At 44.8% G+C, this 23,481-nt stretch overlaps 1 protein-coding gene across 3 annotated transcripts in view; it reads left to right on the forward strand.

The window, feature by feature from the left end:
• aamdc (adipogenesis associated, Mth938 domain containing) overlaps positions 1-23,481 on the forward strand; it is a 30,688-nt gene that overhangs the window by 1,551 nt on the left and 5,656 nt on the right. For 2 of the 3 annotated variants that reach the window (XM_078222672.1, XM_078222673.1), the window contains exons 2-3: positions 10,104-10,269; positions 12,485-12,580. In XM_078222672.1, coding sequence (XP_078078798.1) covers positions 10,138-10,269; positions 12,485-12,580 — 228 coding nt within the window. In that variant the 5' untranslated portion in view covers positions 10,104-10,137. Of the gene's footprint in view, positions 1-6,456; positions 6,627-10,103; positions 10,270-12,484; positions 12,581-23,481 lie in introns of those variants that run through there. The other variant, XM_078222674.1, reaches the window with a different exon arrangement.

Below are 23,481 nucleotides of genomic sequence, written 5' to 3' on the forward strand. Positions count from 1 at the left end.
AAATCTTGTTATCCCAGCTACTAATTTAAAGGTTTTCCTAGACAATCCATAACACTATAAAACAGAGTTGATTTTTAAACATGCTCCTTACAAGAAACATGATCTAAATATATTTCATAAAGGCACAGCACCATCACAAGTGACTTGTTGACAAGGATACCCAAGTCCTTCTGTACATGTACACTTTCTAACCTCTTACCATTTATGAAATATTTTGCAAACCTGTTCCTTCTACCAAAGTGGATATTTCACATTTTTCTACATTATATTCCATCTGCCATGTTCTTGACCACTCACTAAGTCTATCCAAATCCTCTTGAAGCTGCTTTGTATCATCTTCACGGCACACATTCCCACCTAACTTTGTGTCACCCGTAAGCTTGGAAATACTACATTTTGTCCCCACATCCAGTCTTCATATATATTGTGAATGACATTAGCATGCATGTTGAAGCTGAAGTCTTTGGATGATGTCTTCAAGTAACAGGATGTCCCGGAGGAAGACTTCGGATCCAAGAACAGGTTGTGGGGGTATCCCACAGTAATAGTGAGAGGTAGGAAGAGACAATTTTGTCAGAACTGTAATTGAATAATTAGTCAAATAGGGACAAAGAGTGCAAAAAAAAATTGCAGCTCGAGTTATGATTTATTTAGAATCAGACTCTATTTGCAACCTTAAGTATTAATACCAGTCCTCCTTAAGACAAATATAGACTGGGATGAAAAAAAGAGACGACTATTTATGTCAGATTTTTAGTGTCTGGTTTGCATTTTAAACCAAAAGAATTTCCAGATGGCTCACTTAGAATTGGCTGGAAACAACCTTACTTTTAACACAGTTTCTTTTATTTGTAAAACAGAAAGTCACCCATTTCTCTCTCTGGCTAATTTCCTCCCTTTCTCTTCTGAAGCTGTACTCCAGTAGGGAGTTAACAGTTCCTTGGCTGCTTGTTGCTCTTCAAGGCCATGTAGAAACAGCTAACCAGTCATAAGCAGAGATTGCAAATTCCATTATCCAGTTTGAGTGGAGTTTGTCACAATCTAGCCAGCCCTTAATTCTATCCTCTTCAACAGGTGAATTTCGACCATGGCTGCTAAATGGCTAGGCAAAGAAGAAAACCTTGCAACTATTTAGCAACTTTACACAACATTAGGGCATCCCGAACTGTTTTACAGCCAATGGAATACTTGGCAGCCAATTTGAACACAGCAATGTGATGACCGTATAATTTGTTTTAGTGATGTTGTTAGAGAATTAAATATAACTCAGATTATCTGGGAGAACTGCTCTGCTCTTTTTCAAAATATTCCGTCTGAGGGCCAACCAGGCCAGTGTGGCACTCCTTCAATGCTACACTGGAGTGTCAACTATTGGCACCAACTTGAGCTGATTATCACAAGATGTGATTTACCCAGTCTTCTCCATACGTGAACCTATTCGGTGCAGATTGCGGTACTGACAATTATCTCGTAGGTAGCAGGATGAAGGTGTGACCCCAAAATTTTAAAAGCTCCAAATAAGATGGTCCGCCATATCCCTTGTGCAAGAAATGATGCCAAATAACAGCACTTTGCATTGGCGCTTGGGTAATTGCTACCCACCAAAGGCTTACCAGGAAATGCCAATGTTAATATTGGAAGTCGCTGAATTCAGTCATTTATGAGACAGCAGTAGCAACGTTTGGTAAACGTAGAATGTTCTGGGGCCTACTCCACTAAGGTGACACACATCATTCAAGTTAAAATTGAAGCCTATCTGATGCACAACATAAACCCACTTGCTAGAACACTGAATGACTTGAAAGTAGCTAACTCAGCTGTGTAAAAGTCAGAGAGATACTGTGCAAATAAACATTGGATCAATGTATGCTAAGAAATCAATACTGTCTGTGACAATGGAAATTTATGTGCTGTGTATGGTGGGATCAGGAGGGCACTTGGTGCGACCATCACCAAAGCTCCTCACCCCCATCACCGATCCCGCTCAAATTGGCGAGTGGCAATTTCCCTGACAAAAACAAACAGATGTCCCAAGGGCTTGAAAACCACTGTGAGCTGTACCCCCTTGAAATGGACATTTCCCAGTCTGCGACTCACATTCACTCACAGCTTCTTGTCATGGCTGAGTTAGACGAAGAACCCATATGAACATACACGCAAAATACTAATTAGGAGCCGGAGTGGAACATTTGGTCCGTTGAGCCAATTCCACCATTCAATAAGGGAAGAGAATTCCCTCATCAGTTGAGCTCAAAATGGCCATTGGTTGCTTAGAAAGCAGAAAGAAGCTTGACATGGATGGAATTCCAGCCAAGCTGCTCAAGTGGGGAAAGTCCCCTGTACTGCTCCACCTTCACCTTCTCTGTTGAGAAATAGGATCTGTTTTTATTTTCAATACTGTATTCATAAAATATGTAAATGTACATTCTACAAGTTTCAAAGGGAACTGTAGAAAATGAAATAAAAATTCAGCATGTTCCTCCCTGAGGTGCCTCAATACAATTGTAATACTCTTGATATTTACAATATACATTCCATATCAGGCATACTGTTCCACAGGACATCATCACAGTTTACAAAAAAACAACTGTCCAGACTGAAATAAAAGACAAAAATACAGCGCATCTTGATTAGAGAACTCCTCAACGCAGGTGATGCCACTCCAGTCACACACACGGAAACTCAACTACAGTCTCTCCTATGCCTGTACCTTGTTCTCCCAGATTATAATCATCAAGAAAATTGTGGTTATGGGACAGGCTCTCATTTCCGCCCCTATTCACACTAAATAACACCCCACTGGGATTGGTCAGTAAATTCTGTTACCCTTGGCGCAGGTATGTTTCCAGGATGGAAGACTGTCACATTCCTAAGGATTTTCTGTTTGGCGAGGTAGCTGGAGCCAGACGACCATTGGGATGCCCAAGTCTCCGCTTCAAGTATGCTTGCAAAATGACATGAAGGACCTAAATATCGATTCTTGTACCTGGTAGACAATAACTGACGATGGAGAGAAATGGTGACATAATCTGTGGGGTGATGTGCGTCAACAGGAAAACAACAGCTTACAATGTCATAGAAACTAGAAGCAGGAGTAGGCTATATGGCCCTCTGAGCCTGCTCTGCCATTCATTTTGATCATGGCAGATCATCAAATTCAATATCCTGATTCCCCCTTTCTCCCCATATCCCTTGATCCCTTTAGCCCCAAGAGCTATATATTACCTGATAAACACTTGATATGCCACACTTGTGGCAGAGTCCGTCTCTAATGGACTAGTCTCTTCAACAACATGCACATATGAAGCTAATCCATCCTCCTCAGATTTGATTTGTTTGAATATTTAGATTTCATGATCCTATGCAGTTGGAAGGATGCAGACAACATTAGTTTAATATATCACTTTCACAAAATACAATGATTTAAAAAAAAATACATTGGATCAGTTGTACTAACATAGATCTAACCCAGCTGGTTCTCTCCACCCTCCTCCACATCGATTCAAGGCTAGTTATGTTACCAACTGATACTGAGCTGTATATTTGGCTGTACTACATGCCATAAGGGAGACACAGTTCAGTGCGTACTCTCTGACTACTGAATGCAAAATCCATCAAATGCAATGGTCAGGAAGAGGGAGGAATTTGAGAGTGACTTTAGCGGATCTGTCACGTAATGTTAGATCAGCCTCACTATAATTATTAGAGTCATAGAGGTTTACAGCATAGAAACAGGCCCTTCGGCCCAACTTGTCCATGCCGCCCAGTTTTTATCACTAAGCTGGCCCCAATTGCCCGCATTTGGCCCATATCCCTCCATACCCCTATAACATCTAAATGCTTTTTAAAAGACAAAATTCTACCCACCTCGACCACTGCCTCTGGCAGCTGGTTCCAGACACTCGTCACCCTCTGTGAAAAGATTGCCCCTCTGGACCCTTTTGTATCTCTCCCCTCTCACCTTAAACCTAAGCCCTCTAGTTTTAGACTCCCCTACCTTTGGGAAAAGATGTTGCCTATCCAGCTGATCTATGTCCCTCATTATTTTATAGACCTCTATAAGATCACTCCTAAGCCGCCTCCGCCCCAGGGAAAAAAGTCCCAGTCTATCCCGCCTCCTTATAACTCAAACCATCAAGTCATGGTAGCATCTTAGTGAATCTTTGCTGCACTCTTTCTAGTTTAATAATATCCTTTATATAATAGGGTGACCAGAACTGTACACAGTATTCCAAGTGTGGCCTTTCTAATGTCTTGCACAACTTCAACAAGACATCCCAACTCCCGTATACTGAATGCCTTCTTCACCACCCTGTCCACCTGTGACTCCACTTTCAAGGAGCTATGAACCTGTACTCCTAGATCTCTTTGTGCTATAACTCTCCCCAATGCCCTACCATTAACTAGGCCCTGCCCCGATCAATCTACCAAAATGTGTCACCTCACATTTATCTAAATTAAACTCTATCTGCCATTCATTGGCCCACTGGCCCAATTGATCAAGATATAATGTATAATGCATATAATTGCATTGCAATACCTACAGACTGCTGTGACTACCCGCCAGTTCAAATGGTGTATAAATTAGCATGTAACTTTCACAGTTGTGATGACACTGTGCCTTTAAGACATTTATATCATGTTTCTTGTAAGGGGTATGTTTAAAATTCAGCTCTTTTTCAGGGTGACGGTTTGTCTAGGAAAACCTTTACATTAGTAGCTGGGAGAACAAGATTAATACTTAGACATGGAGTTTTTGTTTAAGCTGAGCTAATGCATATGTGTTTACTTAGTTTCCCCCTGGGCTTTCAGAATTTTCATTAGGTTGATTGACAGGGACAGAGTCATGTGCTTAATGGGAGGAACTAAACTTGCAGGAACGCTTTTCCTGCTTCACAGTTTCATTTTCATTTTAAAAATAGAAGTAGTTGCTGCCTGGGCTGCCTAAACAAAGCAGTGTTCCTTGTGTCTCACTCTCCAAAGGCTTTCTGAAAGCTCCAAAGCCTGGTAACCTAGGTCAAAGCAAGTATGCCTGTGTTTTGCTATTAATCAAGAGAGATTTAAGTCTAAAAGATAAATATTGCTGGAATGGAACTCATGGTGATAGATTAGCAGTTAAGAATTGTATCTTGTCATGTTTAAGTATTGTTTAATTGTTAAAAGCTAAGCTAATGTATTTGTTAAAGTTAAACTATGTTATTAAATAAAAAACTTTGATAAAAGCTTCCCAGTTTGTCAGTAGAATCACACCTGGAGTGAAACATCTTATCCTCATATTAATGCCAAGATAGAAAATTGTTGCGGTCTAGTCTGGCGCCATAATGTACCTTGGGGTTTCTGATCTGATACCCTAACGGAGTTGCAATCCTGTGTGAGATCAATCTGTTAGCCGCATAGGCTGTTAGAGCTGGGCAATTGTATTTGCGACCAAATAAACCTGTTGGACTTTAACCTGGTGTAGTTAAAACTCTTACAGAGCAGGGCTGAGCAGAATTACGCTGAGGAAAATGTAAAATAACTCACCCAGTAATATTAAAAGAACGAACTTGCATTTCTGTAGTGCCTTTCATGTCCTCAAGATCTACTAAAGCTCTTTACAGCAAGTAAAGTACTTTCAGCTGTGCGATCTTTCACACCCACCTCAGGAAAGCAGGACCTCAATTTAAACAGCATATCTGAAAGGCAACATTTCCGACAGTAGCACCCACTCGGCATCAATGCTGGAGTGTCGCCCTGGATTTTCCACCGGGCCTCTGCAGTTAGACTTGAAGACACAATCTTATTATTCTGAGGTGAGAATGATACCTATTGAGCAAAATTATCCACCTTCATTGCATTAATTCCAGCTGGAAACCACAGCTGATGTGAATATTGAGTGAGCTTGGCATTGAGCTTGACTGAAGTCCTCACTTTCACATTAGAAGAGTGCAATCTGGGAGAGGCACTGGAGGGATTTTGGTTGCTGCAGGCTGTATCTCAGCAAACAACCATCAAAGTCTGAGGTCACGTACCAACCAACTCAAGAGCAGCTTGTTCCCTGCTGCCATCAGACTTTTGAATGGACCTATTATATATTAAGTTGATCTTTCTCTGCACCCTAGCTATGATTCAAACACTATATTCTGCACCCCCTCCTTTCCTCCTCCGCTATGTACTCTATGAATGGTATGTTTTGTCTGTATAGCGCGCAAGAAACAGTTTTTTTTCACTGTATCCCAATACATGACAATACATAAATCAAAGGAATGGATAAGAGAAGATCAAAGGGGACAGAACATTTTCCCCTCTTCCCTCAAGATTTCACGGCTCATTTTCTTCAAATTAACTTACAATGCAACAGGATTATAACGTTTATAGGTTAAATAAGAGATTTTGGAAACAGGGATTGAAGATTTTCTTTAACAGCGCACTGCATTTCAGTTATATCCAACTGTCAGACATAGCTGAAACCCAGCCACAACGGAGTTGGATTTCATGCTCTTCAAATAGAAAGATCATTCCAGAACTGGCATTTAGAAATAAGGACTGCTTCTCTCGATTTACAAAATACACATAGGTTTATATACATAACCTTTCTTTCTGTGCTGTAAGATTTGGAGAAAGCAGACGACTTGGTCTCCAAACAGGTAAACCTTTGCTCAAATTTTAGCTGCTTTTCTATCTGAGAATGCATAAAACCTGTTTCAGATGTTGGCAGGACTTTTGTAGTTTTACACAGGCCCTTTGAAACCACTAGTCCAGTATTATAGCTTATTTATCTCATTGGACATCGCTTCAATGAACTCCAGCGAAAGAAAGAAATAACTTGTGTTTATATAAGCACCTTTCATGACCTCAGGACATTCCAAAGAGCCAGTAAATACTTCTAGAGTGCAGTCACTCTTGTAATATTGGAACTGTGGCAGTCAATGGCAGGCAGAAAGAGCCCTTGACACCACTGTGATATTGGCCAGATAGCCTGTTTCGGTGATATTAGTTGAGCAAATCAATATTAGTCAAGACACTGAGGAGAACTCCCCAGTTGTTTTTCGAAATAGTGCCATGTGATCTTCCATGTCCATTTGAGTTGATGGACAACCCTCAGTTTACTGTGGCTTTTGGGTTACTAACTATTATTAAATGTATTTCTGAAGGTTTTGTCACACGATTTATTTCCTCAGTCCCGACATTAGTCAGCCAACGTATCCATCCTTGTGATGAGCTGCCTTCCTACGCTAATTGAAAAGCAAAAAAAGACCGGTTACTCAATTTGATGATGCTTGACTGTCAGTCAGCCAAACTTTTTTTTTCCCCATTTGCAATATTTGTATTTCTGATAAAGAAAATGACCAAAAAACAACCTTTTTCATGCCCATCTGATTTTCCCCAGTGTTGTACCCAGCAGTGTCCTGGAGATCGATCCTGGAGGGTTGGCAACCCGATGTTTCATTCAAAAGACAGCATCTGCTTTGGTGCAGCACTCCCTCACACTGAACGGGGAGTGTCAGCCTACAAAGAACAAAAAAAATTACATCCCAGGCACAGGCCCTTCGGCCCTCCAAGCCTGCACCAACCATGCTGCTCGACTGAACTAAAACCCCTACCCTTCCAGGGACCATATCCCTCTATTCCCATCCTATTCATGCATTTGTCCAGATGCCCCTTAAAAGTCACTGTCGTATCTGTTTCCACTACCTCCCTCGGCAGCGAGTTCCAGGCACCCACCACCTTTTGTGAAAAGAAAACTTGCCCCGTAGATCTCCTTTAAACCTTGCACCTCGCACCTTAAACTTATGCCCCCTAGTAATTGACTCTTCCACCCTGGGAAAAAGCTTCTGACTATCCACTCTGTCCATGCCCCTCATAATCTTGTAGATTTCTATCAGGTCGCCCCTCAACCTCCGTCATTCCAGTGAGAACAAACCAAGTTTCTCCAACCTCTCCTCATAGCTAATGCCCTCCATACCAGGCAACATCCTGGTAAATCTTTTCTGTACCCTGTAGCGTAGATCTTTGTCCTGGAATGGGGCTTGAACCTACAATGTTCTACCTACTGGAGCCACAGCTGACAGCAACTGACTTCATCCAGAATTAGCCTTATTCCACGAGGGGTGTGGGCTTCTCTCGGTTAACTGCAATTCTGCACGTCATTGTCATTCCTCCCTCCAGTTCCTGATATTTGTCCAACCATTCAGTCCTTCTCTGAACTGACTTGTTCTTTCCTGATGTTTCACCTTCTGTTGTTGCTTTCATCACTACACTACTGTACCCAAATTCAACTCATTGTTGTTTTTGGGACCTTGTAGTTTGCGCTATAAGGATTGAGTTCATCTATTTAACAATTAGTTCATGAGCATTCCAATGAAAGTGGGGTGCTTTAGAACGTTCCAGGTGAAGTGTTTCTAGATTATCTTCTTTCTAACCAAGCAATCCAAGGGAGGTCAATACTGGGATTGATTTAACTAAATAAGGACGAATGCTGGTCATGCATTGGTTCATTGGAGCAAAATAATGCAGAGTGATCGCAAGATTATATGCAAAAATATTTGAATGGCATTGCAGAATTAGTAAGAAAACCGGTAAATCAGAAAATCCTCAGAGCAACTCCAGTTTTATCCAGCAGCTGCAAAAGGTGGCTTAGCTAGCTTGGCCATGTCACTCTATTTCTGTCATGGCCTGCCCATCAGGCCATTCCGGTCATAAGAATAGAAAAGCAGAACATTTTTTAAAGGTCGTGAAAATGTTGATGTTTGAAAAGACTTGGATGTGTTCATACAAGGAACGCAGAAGGTTAGCATACAGGTAGAACAAGCAATTAGGAAAGCAAATTGTATGGCCTTTGTTGCAAGGCCACTGGAGCACAAGAGTAAGGAAGTCAAAGAACAAAGACAATTACAGCACAGGAACAGGCCCTTCGGCCCTCCAAGCCTGCACCGTCCATGCTGCCTGACTGAACTAAAACTCCCTACCCTTCCGGGGACCATATCCCTCTATTCCCATCCTATCCCATGTATTTGTCCAGATGCCCCTTAAACTCACTATCGTATCTGCTTCCACTACCTCCCCTGGCAGCGAGTTCCAGGCACCTACCACTCTCTGTGTAAAAAAGCTTGCCTCATACATCTCCTTTAAATCTTGCCCCTCGCACCTTAAACCTATGCCCCCTAAAGTCTTGCGATTGTTATACAGGACTTTGCTCCCTAGTGGTGATGGCCTAGTGGTATGATCGCTAGACTATTAATCCAGAAACTCAACTCTGGCCTACATGTGATTCTTGAGCCACAACAATGTGGTTAATGCTCAACTTCCCTCGGGTAACTAGGGATGGGCAATAAATACCGGTCAGCCAGTGACGCCCATGTCCCACGAATGAATAAAAACAAAAAATAAATTTGGAAAACTGGGTGGGATATTCCCGCCGGCGGGATCTTCCAGACCCATCGATGCACATCCAAACCTGTGGCATGGTGTGGATTCAATGGGAAATCCCATTGACAGTGGTAGGACCAGAAGATACTGCCATCAGCCAATGGCAGGCCACCTCCCACTACTGAGGGCACCCGCAGGAAACCCACGCAGACACGGGGATAACATAGAGACTCTGCACAGACAGTGACCCAAGCTGGGAATCGAACCCAGGTCCCTGGTGTTGTGAGGCAGCAGTTCTAACCACTGTGCCGCCCATTCATTAGAAGAATGAGAGGTGATCCCATTGAAACATACAAGATTTTATGGGAATTGACAGGGTAGATACAGAGGGTATTCCCTCTGGTGGGGGAAACAAGAACACGGGGGCACAGTCTCAGGATGAGGGGCTGATCATTTAAGACTGAGATGAGGAGAAATTATTTCACTCAAAGGGTTGTGAATCTTTGGAATTCTCTCCCAGTGGCTTGTGGATGCTCCATCATTGAATTTGTTCAAGATTGAGATAGATTATTAGTTTCTCAGGAAATTGAAGGATATGGGCACTGGATGGGAAAGTGGAGTTGAAGCTGAAGATTAGCCATGATTGGGTTAAATGGTGGAGGAGGCTCAATGGGCTGTATTGTCTACTTCTCCCTCTATTTCTGATGTTTATATTTTTCTGTACTTTTTGAACTCTGTTGGTTGATCTTTTCTAGGTTTTGAGGTGATACTGATTGCTCCTTCACCACTATGTCATCTCCACAAATAGCTTCAATCTCCTGGGGCCGCATGAAGGTCCAAGACTGTGCCACTACTTATAAGGACTGCAAGGTGTGGCCAGGAGGGAGTCGTACCTGGGACTGGAGAGAAACGGGGACTGATGTGAGTAAGAACCAGTATGAACTGAATGAAGCAATGGGCAGGGGAATAGGCACAATGGGCGAAAGCATTTTTTAAAAATCTCTTACTCTTAAGAGATTGAACCCAGTGCAGAACAATGAGATTAAGTTGCACAGAATGTACGGCACAGAATCGCGCTGCTTCATTTTACAGATTCATGCTGGTGTTTATGCTCCATCCAAAACTCCGCCAACCCCTCTTCATCTACATCTTCATCTCTTCTCTGACTAGCTATGACTGACACTACATTCTGCACTCTCTCGTTTCCTTCTCTATGAACGGTGTGCTTTGTCTGTACAGCACGCAAGAAACAATACTTTTCACTGTATACTAATACATGTGACAATAATAAATCAAATCATCTAACCCCGTGGGTGGCATGGTGATACAGTGGTTAGCACTGCAGCCTCACAGCGCCGGGGATCGGGGTTCGATTCCTGGCTTGGATCACTGTCTGTGCGGAGTCTGCACATTCTCTGCGTGACTGCATGAGTTTATTCCAGATGCTCCAGGTGCATCGGCCATGCTAAATTCTCCCTCAGTGTACCCGAACAGGCACCGGAGTGTGGCGACTAGAGGATTTTTACAGTAGCTTCATTGCAGTGTTAATGTAAGCCTATTTGTGACACTAATAAATAAACTTTACCATATCCTTTGATTCCTTTCTCCCTTGTGTGTTTATCTAGCTTTCCCTTAAATGCATCTATGCTATTCACCTCAACTACTCCCTGTGATAGCCAGTTCCATATCCTCACCAATTTCAGGATAAAGAAATTCCTTTGAATTCTAAATTAGTAAATTCTAATAGTGATTCGGTGAATAATAGTTACCAATAATTATTATTAGTGGCTCCCTTGATGAAAGATCGTGGATTGAAATGTTAACTCTATTTTTCTCTCCATAGACGCTGCCTGACCCTCTGTGTGTTTCCAGCTATTCTGTTTTTATTTTATATTTATAGATCTGAGTATGTTACACTCCAGTATATCTCTTAATACTATACTGTTGTACTCAAGTCCTAAATACCAGCCAAAGACAACAATTTGTATAGCATCTTTAGCTGGTGAAATATCTGGAATTAAAAATCTACTGTTGGAAAAACCTACCTAGTTCACTAATGTCCTTTAGAGAAGGAAATCTGTTGTCTTTACCCGGCCTGGCCTACATGTGGCTACAAAGCCACAGCAATGTGGTTGATTCTCAACTGCCCTCTGAAATGACCTAGCAAGCCACTCAGTTCAAGGGCAACTAGGGATGGGCAATAAATGCTGGCCCAGCCAGCGACGCCCATGTCCCACGCATGAATACAAAAAAAAGTAAACTGCCCCAAGGCACTTCACAGAAGTGATGAGCAAACAACATATTTAACACCGAGCTACATAAGGAGTTATTAGATGATGAGAAGTTTGGTCAGGAATAGATTTTTAGGAGCTTCTTAAAGGAGGAAAGATAGCCCAAGAGGCAGTAAGAGCTTAGGGCTTTGGCAAAGTACAGCGAGCAGTGGTGGAGTATTAAAATCAGGGATCCACTAGCGACCCAAATTGGAGAAGCACAGCCATCTAAGAGGGTTTTAGGTTCACTGAATTAGTCCTTGGATTGAGGGACCGAGTAAGTAGGGCCTATGTGCAGTTTGGAAGAATGAGAGATGATCTCATTGAAGCATACAATATTCTGAATGATACTGTGGATGATAAGAGATTGTTTTCTCTGGTCGAGACGTTTAAAACATGGGGGCACAATCTCAGGATAAGGGATTTATCATTTAGGACTGAGATGAGGAGAAATTTATTCACTCAAAGGGTTGTGAATCTTTGGAATTCTCTCTCCCAGAGTGTTATGGATGCTCCATCGTTGAATATATTCAAGGCTGTGACAGACAAGACTTTTTGTCTCTCAGGGAATCATGGGATATGGGAAAAAGGCAGGAAAGTGGACATCCGTGATCATTTTGAATGATCGTTGGCAATATGGTCTACTCCTGTCTTCTCCTATTCCTTCTGTTCTTGTACATTGGGAACATCTGTGTGGACTTTCGTGCTTAAGTATCTGGAGTGGGACTTGGACCCAGGATCTTCTGCCTCAGAGGCAAGAGAGTGCTAGCCACTGAACAATGGCTGACATGTGAAATTAACCATTAAAGGTTTTAAACAAAGATTTTCCTGGTGAGTCCTGACTGCTTGTGCTCTGACCCATTTAGCATTACCCTGGAGTACAGGCAGCTGACCTGGAGGAAGTCATTACCAAAGGTATTCAGACGCTGGTTATTGGCCGTGGAATGAGCGAGGCTTTACAGGTTAGTCTGATTCTTTTTAAATAAAAGATCCAATTGGACCCGTTTTCATTCAGTTTTTGTTTAATAATAATGATGGTGCGATGCAAAATATAATTGAGGCTCCAGATTTCTGGAGCAGGGAAAGTGAAGAATACCTGAACTAAACGTAATAAGTAAGGATGTTCTGGATTGCTAAGGTTGGAAAGGATGCCTCGACCCTGGATGAGGGGGGGAGGGTACAAGTGAATTTTAAATACAAGGCGACATGGGCAGCGACTCAACATGTTAACTCTGGTTCCTTTTCCACAAAAGTTGCCAGACCTGCCGAGTACTTCCTGCACTTTTTGTTTTCATTCCAGATTTCCAGCATCCGCAGTATTTTGCTTGTCCTTTATGTAACATGGGCACAATCAGCTGACTGATTGTTGATGTGTGGGGGTGCTGGGAAGGTGAGGGAAGGGGAGTGAGAAGTTAGAACATAGAACATAGAACATTACAGCGCAGAACAGGCCCTTCGGCCCACGATGTTGCACCGACCAGTTAAAAAAAAAAACTGTGACCCTCCAACCTAAACCAATTTCTTTTCGTCCATGAACCTATCTACGGATCTCTTAAACGCCCCCAAACTAGGCGCATTTACAACTGATGCTGGCAGGGCATTCCAATCCCTCACCACCCTCTGGGTAAAGAACCTACCCCTGACATCGGTTCTATAACTACCCCCCCTCAATTTAAAGCCATGCCCCCTCGTGCTGGATTTCTCCATCAGAGGAAAAAGGCTATCACTATCCACCCTATCTAAACCTCTAATCATCTTATATGTTTCAATAAGATCCCCTCTTAGCCGCCGCCTTTCCAGCGAAAACAATCCCAAATCCCTCAGCCTCTCCTCATAGGATCTCCCCTCCATACCAGGCAACATCCTGGTAAACCTCCTCTGCACCCTCTCCAAAGCCTCCACATCCTTCCTGTAATGTGGGGACCAGAACTGCACACAGTACTCCAAGTGCGGCCGCACCAGAGTTGTGTACAGTTGCAACATAACGCTACGACTCCTAAATTCAATCCCCCTACCAATAAACGCCAAGACACCATATGCCTTCTTAACAACCTTATCTACTTGATTCCCAACTTTCAGGGATCTATGCACACATACACCTAGATCCCTCTGCTCCTCCACACTATTCAAAGTCCTCCCGTTAGCCCTATACTCAACACATCTGTTATTCCTACCAAAGTGAATTACCTCACACTTCTCCGCATTAAACTCCATCCGCCACCTCTCGGCCCAACTTTGCAACCTGTCTAAGTCTTCCTGCAAACTACGACACCCTTCCTCACTGTCTACCACACCACCGACTTTGGTGTCATCAGCAAATTTGCTAATCCACCCAACTATACCCTCATCCAGATCATTAATAAATATTACAAACAGCAGTGGCCCCAAAACAGATCCCTGAGGTACACCACTTGTAACCGCACTCCATGATGAATATTTACTATCAACCACCACCCTCTGTTTCCTATCCGCTAGCCAATTCCTGATCCAATTTCCTAGATCACCCCCAATCCCATACATCTGCATTTTCTGCAGAAGCCTACCATGGTGAACCTTATCAAACGCCTTACTAAAATCCATATATACCACGTCCACTGCCTTGCCCCCATCCACCTCCTTGGTCACTTTCTCAAAAAACTCAATAAGGTTAGTAAGGCACGACCTACCTGCCACAAAACCATGCTGACTATCACCTATCAATTCATTACTCTCCAAATAACTATAAATCCTATCCCTTATAATTTTTTCCAACATCTTGCCGACAACAGAAGTGAGACTCACCGGTCTATAATTCCCGGGGAAGTCTCTGTTCCCCTTCTTAAACAATGGGACAACATTCGCTAACCTCCAATCTTCTGGTACTATACCAGAGGCCAACGACGACCTGAAGATCAGAGCCAGAGGCTCTGCAATCACTTCTCTTGCCTCCCAGAGAATCCTTGGATAAATCCCATCCGGACCAGGGGATTTATCTATTTTCAGACCCTCCAGAATATCCTGCACATCCTCCTTATCAACTGTAATACTGTCTATTCTACTCCCCTGCAACCCAGTGTCCTCCTCAGCTATATTCATGTCCCCTTGCGTGAACACCGAAGAGAAATATTGGTTCAATGCTTCACCAATCTCCTCCGGTTCCACACATAACTTCCCTCTTCCCTCTTGTCCCCACAAAACACTGCACGAGAAAAGAAAAGCTTGCATTCTTGCACAACGTTTTTCACAACCACCAGACAGTCCAAAGATGTGGAGGTTAGGTGGACTGGCCATGGTAAATGCGCAGGGTTCTGGGAATAGGGTGGAGGTGTGGGCCTGGGTAGGATGCTCTTTTAGAGAGTCGGTGCAGACTCAATGGGCCAAATGGCCTCCTTCTGCACTGCAGGGATTCTATGGGTCTCATGGATATCTCCAAGCGTTTTATAGCCAATGAAGCTACAATGAAGCTTTCTGAACTGAAGTCACTGAGCAGAATTTTCCTGTATTTTATGTTGGCTGGAAAGCACTTTGGGAAGTTTTGAGGTTGTGAGAGGGGAATTATAGGAATACCAACCTTTATTTTTCCTACCTACATCAAACTGCTTAGCACATTCTCCTACCAGAGATCTTCCATGACCCAATGGCGTCAAGACTTCAGGACCATTGGGGCTGAGCAAGTTCAAGAGTGGCTGCCATTGTTTCTCCACTTTCTGAGACAGAGGGCTGTGATCCTGCACATGGAATATCTTCAAGAGATTTTTTTTTTTTCTTGATACTTTAATTCTAATCAAAAATGCCAGTTCAAATTAAGCCCAATCGTGGTCCCCACATGAGAGACAAATAAGATCCCAGCTGACAAGTCAGAAATTACATCCCATTCTGGGTTCGATCAAACAAGATCCAAGCTGACAGGACGAGTCATCGCACCTTCATCCTGAGCTTGATCTAACGCTTCATCTTAGCCAATAGACCGAGATGGATTTGAAAAGTTGCATCAGGTAAAGCTTCAGTTTTACCTCATTGGCTACCCTGATCCTTTATCCTAGCTTAGGCAAACTTCGACCGCAGGCGTCAGCAGACCCCAAGTGCAATGGGCCAGCCTCATTCCCTGCCTGATCCTGGTTTCATCCCTTCAGTAGATAATTAGAGTCATAGATTCACAGCATGAAAACAGGCCCTTCGGCCCAACTTGTCCATGCCGCCCAGTTTTTAACCACTAAGCAAGTCCCAATTCCCCGCATTTGTCCCGTATCCCTCTATACCAATCTTACCCACATAACTGAATTAAAAGGTGGCAGTAAAACATCAGATAAAATCAAATGAGACGAACCAATCTAAATCACAACTGCATTCTCAAAATCTAACAAGTCCCAGCTCGCTGGCATTCTGTGTTATTGTGACTGTCCTGGCCAGTCAAATGGAATTCAAAAAATGGCGACGCATCAGTGAAGGAGGTTGCAGTTGAGGGAGCCCGCCACATGGTGGCAGCATTAGCCACATGATGTCAATATAATGTTTGGCTCTCTGTAGAATCTGAATGAACCCTGTGCCGTGTGAACACGGATGTAGTTTCCTGGGAGCAGTTTTCTGGATTTCAACAAACTTTCTAACAGGACCTTAGATCCCCCCAGCACTATTCATAATATAAAATCAAATGAATCAGGAGCAGGAGTGGACCATTCGGCCCCTTGAGCCTGCCCTGCCAGTTAATAAGATCACTGCAGATCTGATTGTGGTCTTAACGCCACTTTCCTGCCTGTCCCCCATAACCCTTGACTCCCTCATCAATGAAAACTCTGTCTAACTCGGCCTTGAATATATTCAGTGACCCGCAGCCCCCACTGCTCTCTGAGGGAGAGAATTCCAGACACCAACCACTCACTGAGAGAAGATATTCCTCCCCATCTCCGTCTTAAATAGGAGACCGTTTCTTTTTAAACTGTACCCCCTAGTTCTAGATTCCCCCCGCCCGAGGGGGAAACATCGTCTCAGCATCCACCCTGTGAAGCCCCCTCAGAATTTTATAAGTTCCAATAAAGTCACCTCTGATTCTTCTAAACTCCAATGAGTAAAGACCTTTGGAAGGAAAACAAACAAGAACGCAAGAAATGGAAGCAGGAGGCAGCTACCAAGCCCTTCCAACCTGCCCTGCCATTCAGTACAATCATGGCTGATCTATGCCAACCTCAACTCCTTCTCTGTGCCATTTCCCCCTCAATCCATCAAATATTTATCCACCTCCATTTAAATACTTCTAATCATCCATTTTCTTTGCCATGCGCTGTTTTGAACCTCATTTTTCATGTTCTTGCTTTTGGACAGAACTGTTCATTATTCTGCCATTCACACTCCCTCAGGCCCAATGCTTTGTTTCTGTACTACAGGCACTCCCACTCCCTTTGCCTTTTGTTCTGTGGTGCCTTTGTCATTGGATCTCTCCTGTCCTCTATCCTATTCCTTCTCTTTTGTTCATGCCCCCACCCTCGCACCCCCCCCCCCCCCCCCCCCAGCCGACAGCACAAAACCCATTGGATTTCTACTTCCTTTCAACTCTTAAAGAAGAGTCATGTTTGACTTGAAATGGTGACTGTTTTTCTCTCTCCCCATATGCTGCCTGAACTGCTGAGTATTCCCACCACTTCCTCTTTTCACAGTGAGGTCCTGCCATTTGTGATTGTTGCGTTCCTGCAAAACCTGCAAGTGGCGAAATCGCAAAGGGGGAACATGCTTTTGAATGGGACTCAGCTAGGTTAGAACGGCACGGTGGCACAGTGGTTAGCACTGCTGCCTCACAGCGCCAGGGACCCGGGTTCGATTCCCGGCTTGGGTCACTGTCTGTACGGAGTCTGCACGTTCTCCCCGTGTCAGCATGGGTTTCCTCTGGTTTCCTCCCACAGTCTGAAAGACGTGCTGGTTAGGTACACTGGCCATCCTTTCTCAGTGTACCCAAACAGGCACCAGAGTGTGGCAACTAGGGGATTTTCACTGTAACTTCATTGCAGTGATAATGTAAGCCTACTTGTTACACTAATAAAAATGAATTAAATAAATAGAGGACATAGGAACTAGGAGCAGAAGTAGGCAAATTCAGCCCCTCAATCAGGTCATGGCTGATCTCTCTCTGGCCTCAAATCCACCTCCCTATCTGTTCCGCGTATCCCCTTTTTTGATTAGAAATATATCTATCTCCTTCTTGAAACCATTCAATGATTCAGACTCCTGGGGCAGCGAGTTCCACAAATCCACCACCCTCTGCGAGAAGTAGTTCCTCCTCATCTCAGTTTTAAATCTCCCGCCTCTCACCCTATACCTGTGACCTCTTGTTCCAGATTGCCCCACAAGGGGAAACATTTGGTCCACATTTACTTTATCAATCCTTTTTTAAAATTTATAGACCTCGATCAGATCCCCTCTCATCCTTCTGAACTCCAGTGAGTACAAACAAGCCCAAACTGTTTAATCTCACCTCGTACGTCAACCCCTTCATCTCTGGAATCAGCCTGGTGAACCTCCAGCCACGTGAGGGCAGCACTGGTTTGAGCAATTACATTACTCTACAAAAACCTGTGTTTCTCTTCACTGAAGCTGTTAGACCTGCTTTTTTTTTTTTAAAGTTTATTTATTATTGTCACAAGTAGGCTTACATTAACACTTGCAATGAAGTTGCTGTGAAAATCCCCAAGTCGTCAAACTCCGGTGCCTCTTCGGGTACACTGAAGGAGAATTTAGCATGACCAGCACATCTTTCAGACTGTGGGAGGAAACCGGAGCACCCGGAGGAAACCCACGCAGACACGGGGAGAACGTGCAAACTCACTCCGCACAGACAGTGACCCAAGCCAGGAATCGAACCCGGGTCCCTGGCGTTGTGAGGCAGCAGTGCTAACCACTGTGCCACCGAGCCGCCCACATGAACCATGGATCATAAAGATTTCTACAGAAACTTGCATTCTACATTATGTGATTTCTGTCTCTAGCAGAAACTAGTTCAGTTCCACAACAGCCTGTGTTATATTCCAGAACCTCAATACTCTCTGAGAAAAGACAAATCACCAAACATCCAGTCTATTCCTCTCCTGGTTTAAATTCATGTTCACTACTTCTCCCAAATCTGTTAACCTGGATGAGCTGTAAAATTACATTGTGAGATAAATCTGATCTGCGCTTTTGCAGACAGCTATTGTAAAATAAAAGATCTTATGCAAAATTCGGACATTTCAAACGCGGATAAGTGAACATTGCTCACGGCCTGGTCAATGCGGTGTACAAACTGGGGGTAAGTGAAATCACAAACAAGTCGCAAAAGGTGGAATTTTACTGTATTGCAGTACTGAGGGAGTGCTACACTATTAGAGGGTCAGTACTGAGGGAGTGCTACACTATTAGAGGGTCAGTACTGAGGGAGCACCGCACTGTCAGAGGGTCAGTACTGAGGGAGTGCTACACTGTCAGAGGGTCAGTACTGAGGGAGCACCGCACTGTCAGAGGGTCAGTACTGAGGGAGTGCTACACTGTCAGAGGGTCAGTACTGAGGGAGTGCTACACTGTCAGGGTCAGTACTGAGGGAGCACCGCACTGTCAGAGGGTCAGTACTGAGGGAGTGCTACACTATTAGAGGGTCAGTACTGAGGGAGCACCGCACTGTCAGAGGGTCAGTACTGAGGGAGTGCTACACTGTCAGAGGGTCAGTACTGAGGGAGCACCGCACTGTCAGAGGGTCAGTACTGAGGGGGTGCTACACTGTCAGAGGGTCAGTACTGAGGGAGCACCGCACTGTCAGAGGGTCAGTACTGAGGGAGTGCTACACTGTCAGAGGGTCAGTACTGAGGGAGTGCTACACTATTAGAGGGTCAGTACTGAGGGAGCACCGCACTGTCAGAGGGTCAGTACTGAGGGAGTGCTACACTGTCAGAGGATCAGTACTGAGGGAGCACCGCACTGTCAGAGGGTCAGTACTGAGGGAGTGCTACACTGTCAGAGGGTCAGTACTGAGGGAGTGCTACACTGTCAGAGGGTCAGTACTGAGGGAGCACCGCACTGTCAGAGGGTCAGTACTGAGGGAGTGCTACACTATCAGAGGGTCAGTACTGAGGGAGTGCTACACTGTCAGAGGGTCAGTACTGAGGGAGCACCGCACTGTCAGAGGGTCAGTACTGAGGGAGTGCTACACTGTCAGAGGGTCAGTGCTGAGGGAGTGTTGCACTGTCAGAGGGTCAGTGCTGAGGGAGTGCTGCACTGTCAGAGGGTCAGTGTTGAGGGAGTGCTGCACTGTCAGAGGGTCAGTGCTGAGGGAGTGCTGCACTGTCAGAGGGTCAGTGCTGAGGGAGTGCTGCACTGTCAGAGGGTCAGTGCTGAGGGAGTGCCGCACTGTCAGAGGGTCAGTACTGAGGGAGTGCCGCACTGTCAGAGGGTCAGGACTGAGGGAGTGCCGCACTGTCAGAGGGTCAGTGCTGAGGGAGCTGCACTGTCAGAGGGTCAGTGCTGAGGGAGTGCTGCACTGTCAGAGGGTCAGTGCTGAGGGAGTGCCGCACTGTCAGAGGGTCAATAAGGGAGTGCTGCACTGCCAGAGGCTCAGTAATGAGGGATGTCACATTGTCAGAGGGTCAGTGCTGAGGGAGTGCTGCGCTGTCAGAGGGTCAGTGCTGAGGGAGTGCCGCACTGTCAGAGGGTCAGTGCTGAGGGAGTGCTGCACTGCCAGAGGCTCAGTAATGAGGGATGTCACACTGTCAGAGGGTCAGTACAGAGGGAGTGCCGCACTGTCAGAGGGTCAGTGCTGAGGGAGTGCCGCACCGTCAGAGGGTCAGTGCTGAGGGAGTGCTGCACTGTCAGAGGGTCAGTGCTGAGGGAGTGCCGCACTGTCAGAGGATCAGTGCTGAGGGAGTGCCGCACTGTCAGAGGGTCAGTACTGAGGGAGTGCCGCACTGTCAGAGGGTCAGTACTGAGGGAGTGCCGCACTGTCAGAGGGTCAGTACTGAGGGAGTGCCGCACTGTCAGAGGGTCAGTACTGAGGGAGTGCCGCACTGTCAGAGGGTCAGTGCTGAGGGAGTGCCGCACTGTCAGAGGGTCAGTGCTGAGGGAGTGCCGCACTATAAGAAGGTCAATACTAAGGGAGTGCTGCACTGTGGGAGGGTCGGTACTGAGGGAGTAATGAATACACCGCACTGTGCATGGGTCAGGACTGAGGGTGTCCAAAAATGTGTAGGTTAGTTGGATTAGCCATGGGAAATGTGTGAGGTTGCAGGGATGGGGTGGGGGAGAGGGCCTGAGTGGAATACTCTATTGGAGAGTCAGTGCAGACTCGATGGGCCAAACGGTCTCTTCTGCACTCTAGGGTTTTTTATAAGAGCTGTAGTTTCGGAGAGTGAGTAGTGACGGAGTGCTGCACTGCTGGATGGAAAGCTTCCTCTCCCTATAGGTACCATTATTGCTGCACTGAACCATCACTTAACCCAGTGGGCTTTTTAAAAAATTCAGTGGATGATCATTATGATTAGTGAAAAGGCTAATGACAATGTTACTGGTTCTGTTTAATACATGGCACAGACTGTCTGGAGACTGAAGTAATAGTTAATTGACATTTATCTAGACTTAATAGTAAAATATTACGGTTCCATAATTGGATCTCATCGACTGATGGTCTGCCTCTCCTTCCGTCTCCTGTTAACAGCGCAAGCCAACTGAGTAATCTGCAAACAAGGCAGGTCTTCAGTCTATTGTGCTGTCGTTAGACTTAGAAATGAAAGCCCTGGAGCTTCAGCTGGTCAGTGTACTGTTCAGTGAGTATATCAGGCACAGAGAACTGAGAGAAAGAAGGAAAAATATGGGAGAGAGAAAGAAAGAAACTTCTTTCGTTTATATAATGGACGGGGATTTTCCAGTCTCATCCACGGCGGTTCCTGTTGCAATTGGGAACAGAAAATTTGGCATTCCAGCCAAAACACTTGCAGCGGCAGTGGAAAATCTCTGCTGTGAACAGTGGTTAGCTGCCTCACAGCGCCAGGTATCCGGGTTCGATTCCCAGCTTGGGTTACTGATTGTGTGGAGTTTGCAAGTTCTCCCCGTGTCTGCATGGGTTTCCTTCGGATGCTCCAGTTTTCTCCCACAGTCTGAAAGACGTGCATTGGTTAGGTGCATTGACCCGAACAGGCGCCAGAGTGTGGCGACTGGGGGAATTTCACAATAACTTCATTGCAGTGTTAATGTGACTAATAAATAAACTTTGAACATTACTTTACCTTTGAACAAGGTCAGAAGATTTCAGCCCATGTCTTTCATGATATTGGGATGTTTGAACACTGCTGTGCAGCCAATGAAGTACTTTCTGAAATGTAGTCACTGTTGTATTGTTAGAAACATGGCAGCCATTTTGCACACAGCAAGCTCCCATCACAACCATTGTGCTAAAGACCAGATAATCTGATTTAGTGATAGTTGTGGGATAAACATTGGCCCAAAATAGTCAAGACGAACTCACCTGCTCTTCATAAAAGTGCCGAGGAATCTTACACCCACCTGAGAAGGCAGACAAGGTCTCAGTTTAACCGTTCATCCGGAAAAACGGCACTTCTGGCATTGCAGCACCCCCTCCAGTTCTGCACTGGGATTTGCCAAACCTGCTACTATGCTGAAGCCTCATGAACCCAAACACAAAGAACAAAGAGATCAAAGAAAATTGCAGCACAGGAACAGGCCCTTCAGCCCTCCAAGCTTGCACCGACCATGCTGCCCAGCTGAACTAGAGGTGACTCAGAGGTGAGAGTGCTACCTTTACTGATCCATGGCTGACGGTTTTGTCATAGGATGGTAAAAGAATGGATTCCTGAGATAGATTGCAGCACCCCCAAAGTAGACGGGGTTCTCACTAGTGATAGATGTCATAGAATCTCTACAGTACCGAAGGAGGCCATTTTGGCCCATCGAGTCTGTACCAACCACAATCCCACCCAGGCCCGTAACCCTCATTTACCTTGCTAAACCCCCTGACATTTGGGTCAGTTTACCATGGCCAATCCATCTAACCCACGCATCTTTGGACTGTGGGAGGAAATCAGAGCACCCGGAGGAAACCCACGCAGACAACGTGCAAACTCCACACAGACAGTGACCCAACGCCGGAACTGAACCTGGGTCTCTGGCGCTGTGAGGCAGCAGTGCTAACCCCTGTGCCACTGTGTCTATGCAGCGACTCTTGTATTAAAGTGCATGTGTGGCTGTGCGCTTTGAATCTCAACGATACCTTTGTAGTCAGCCTGCCATTGAGCATTAAGTGTCCTGACTTGCTCACAAATAATGGCTGCCGATGTAATACAACAGCAGACAGTTGCCAACTTGGTACAACACCGCAGGGAGAGGTGCAGATAAACTCTGCAAGAGCAACACCCATTCTAGGGGAATTTCAAAGTAATTTCATTGCAGCGTTAATGTAAGCCTTACTTGTGACTAATAAATAAATAAACTTTTTACTTTAACTTTCTGTTGATTTCCTTCATTAAACCAATCCATGTGCCTGAATTGTGATGAGCTCCCGCAAGAAATAATACATTAGAGCAACTTCTGGTATTGCAAGATCCATTAAATAATTCAAAAATATGTGTGCAAAGATATAAATGGAGAGCTTTGACTGGAAATCTGTGTTGAGTCTGTTCCACAGCTCAGCATAGACGCAAGGGGCCGAATGCCCTCCTTCGATCCGTTTTAATCACTCCACCATTAGCATCTGTGCCTTCATCTGCTCGGTCCCTAAGCTCTAGAATTCCCACCCTAAACCTATTTGCCCCTCTATCTCTTTCAGTCTTACTACCTTTGTGTAGGTTATTGACAAGGTCACACCTGGAGTTTTGGCCTCCGTACCCAAAGAAGGACATCCTTGCCCAAGCCCAGAGGGGGT

Source organism: Mustelus asterias, chromosome 10 (assembly GCF_964213995.1).
Source record: "Mustelus asterias chromosome 10, sMusAst1.hap1.1, whole genome shotgun sequence".
NCBI classification, from domain to species: domain Eukaryota; kingdom Metazoa; phylum Chordata; class Chondrichthyes; order Carcharhiniformes; family Triakidae; genus Mustelus; species Mustelus asterias.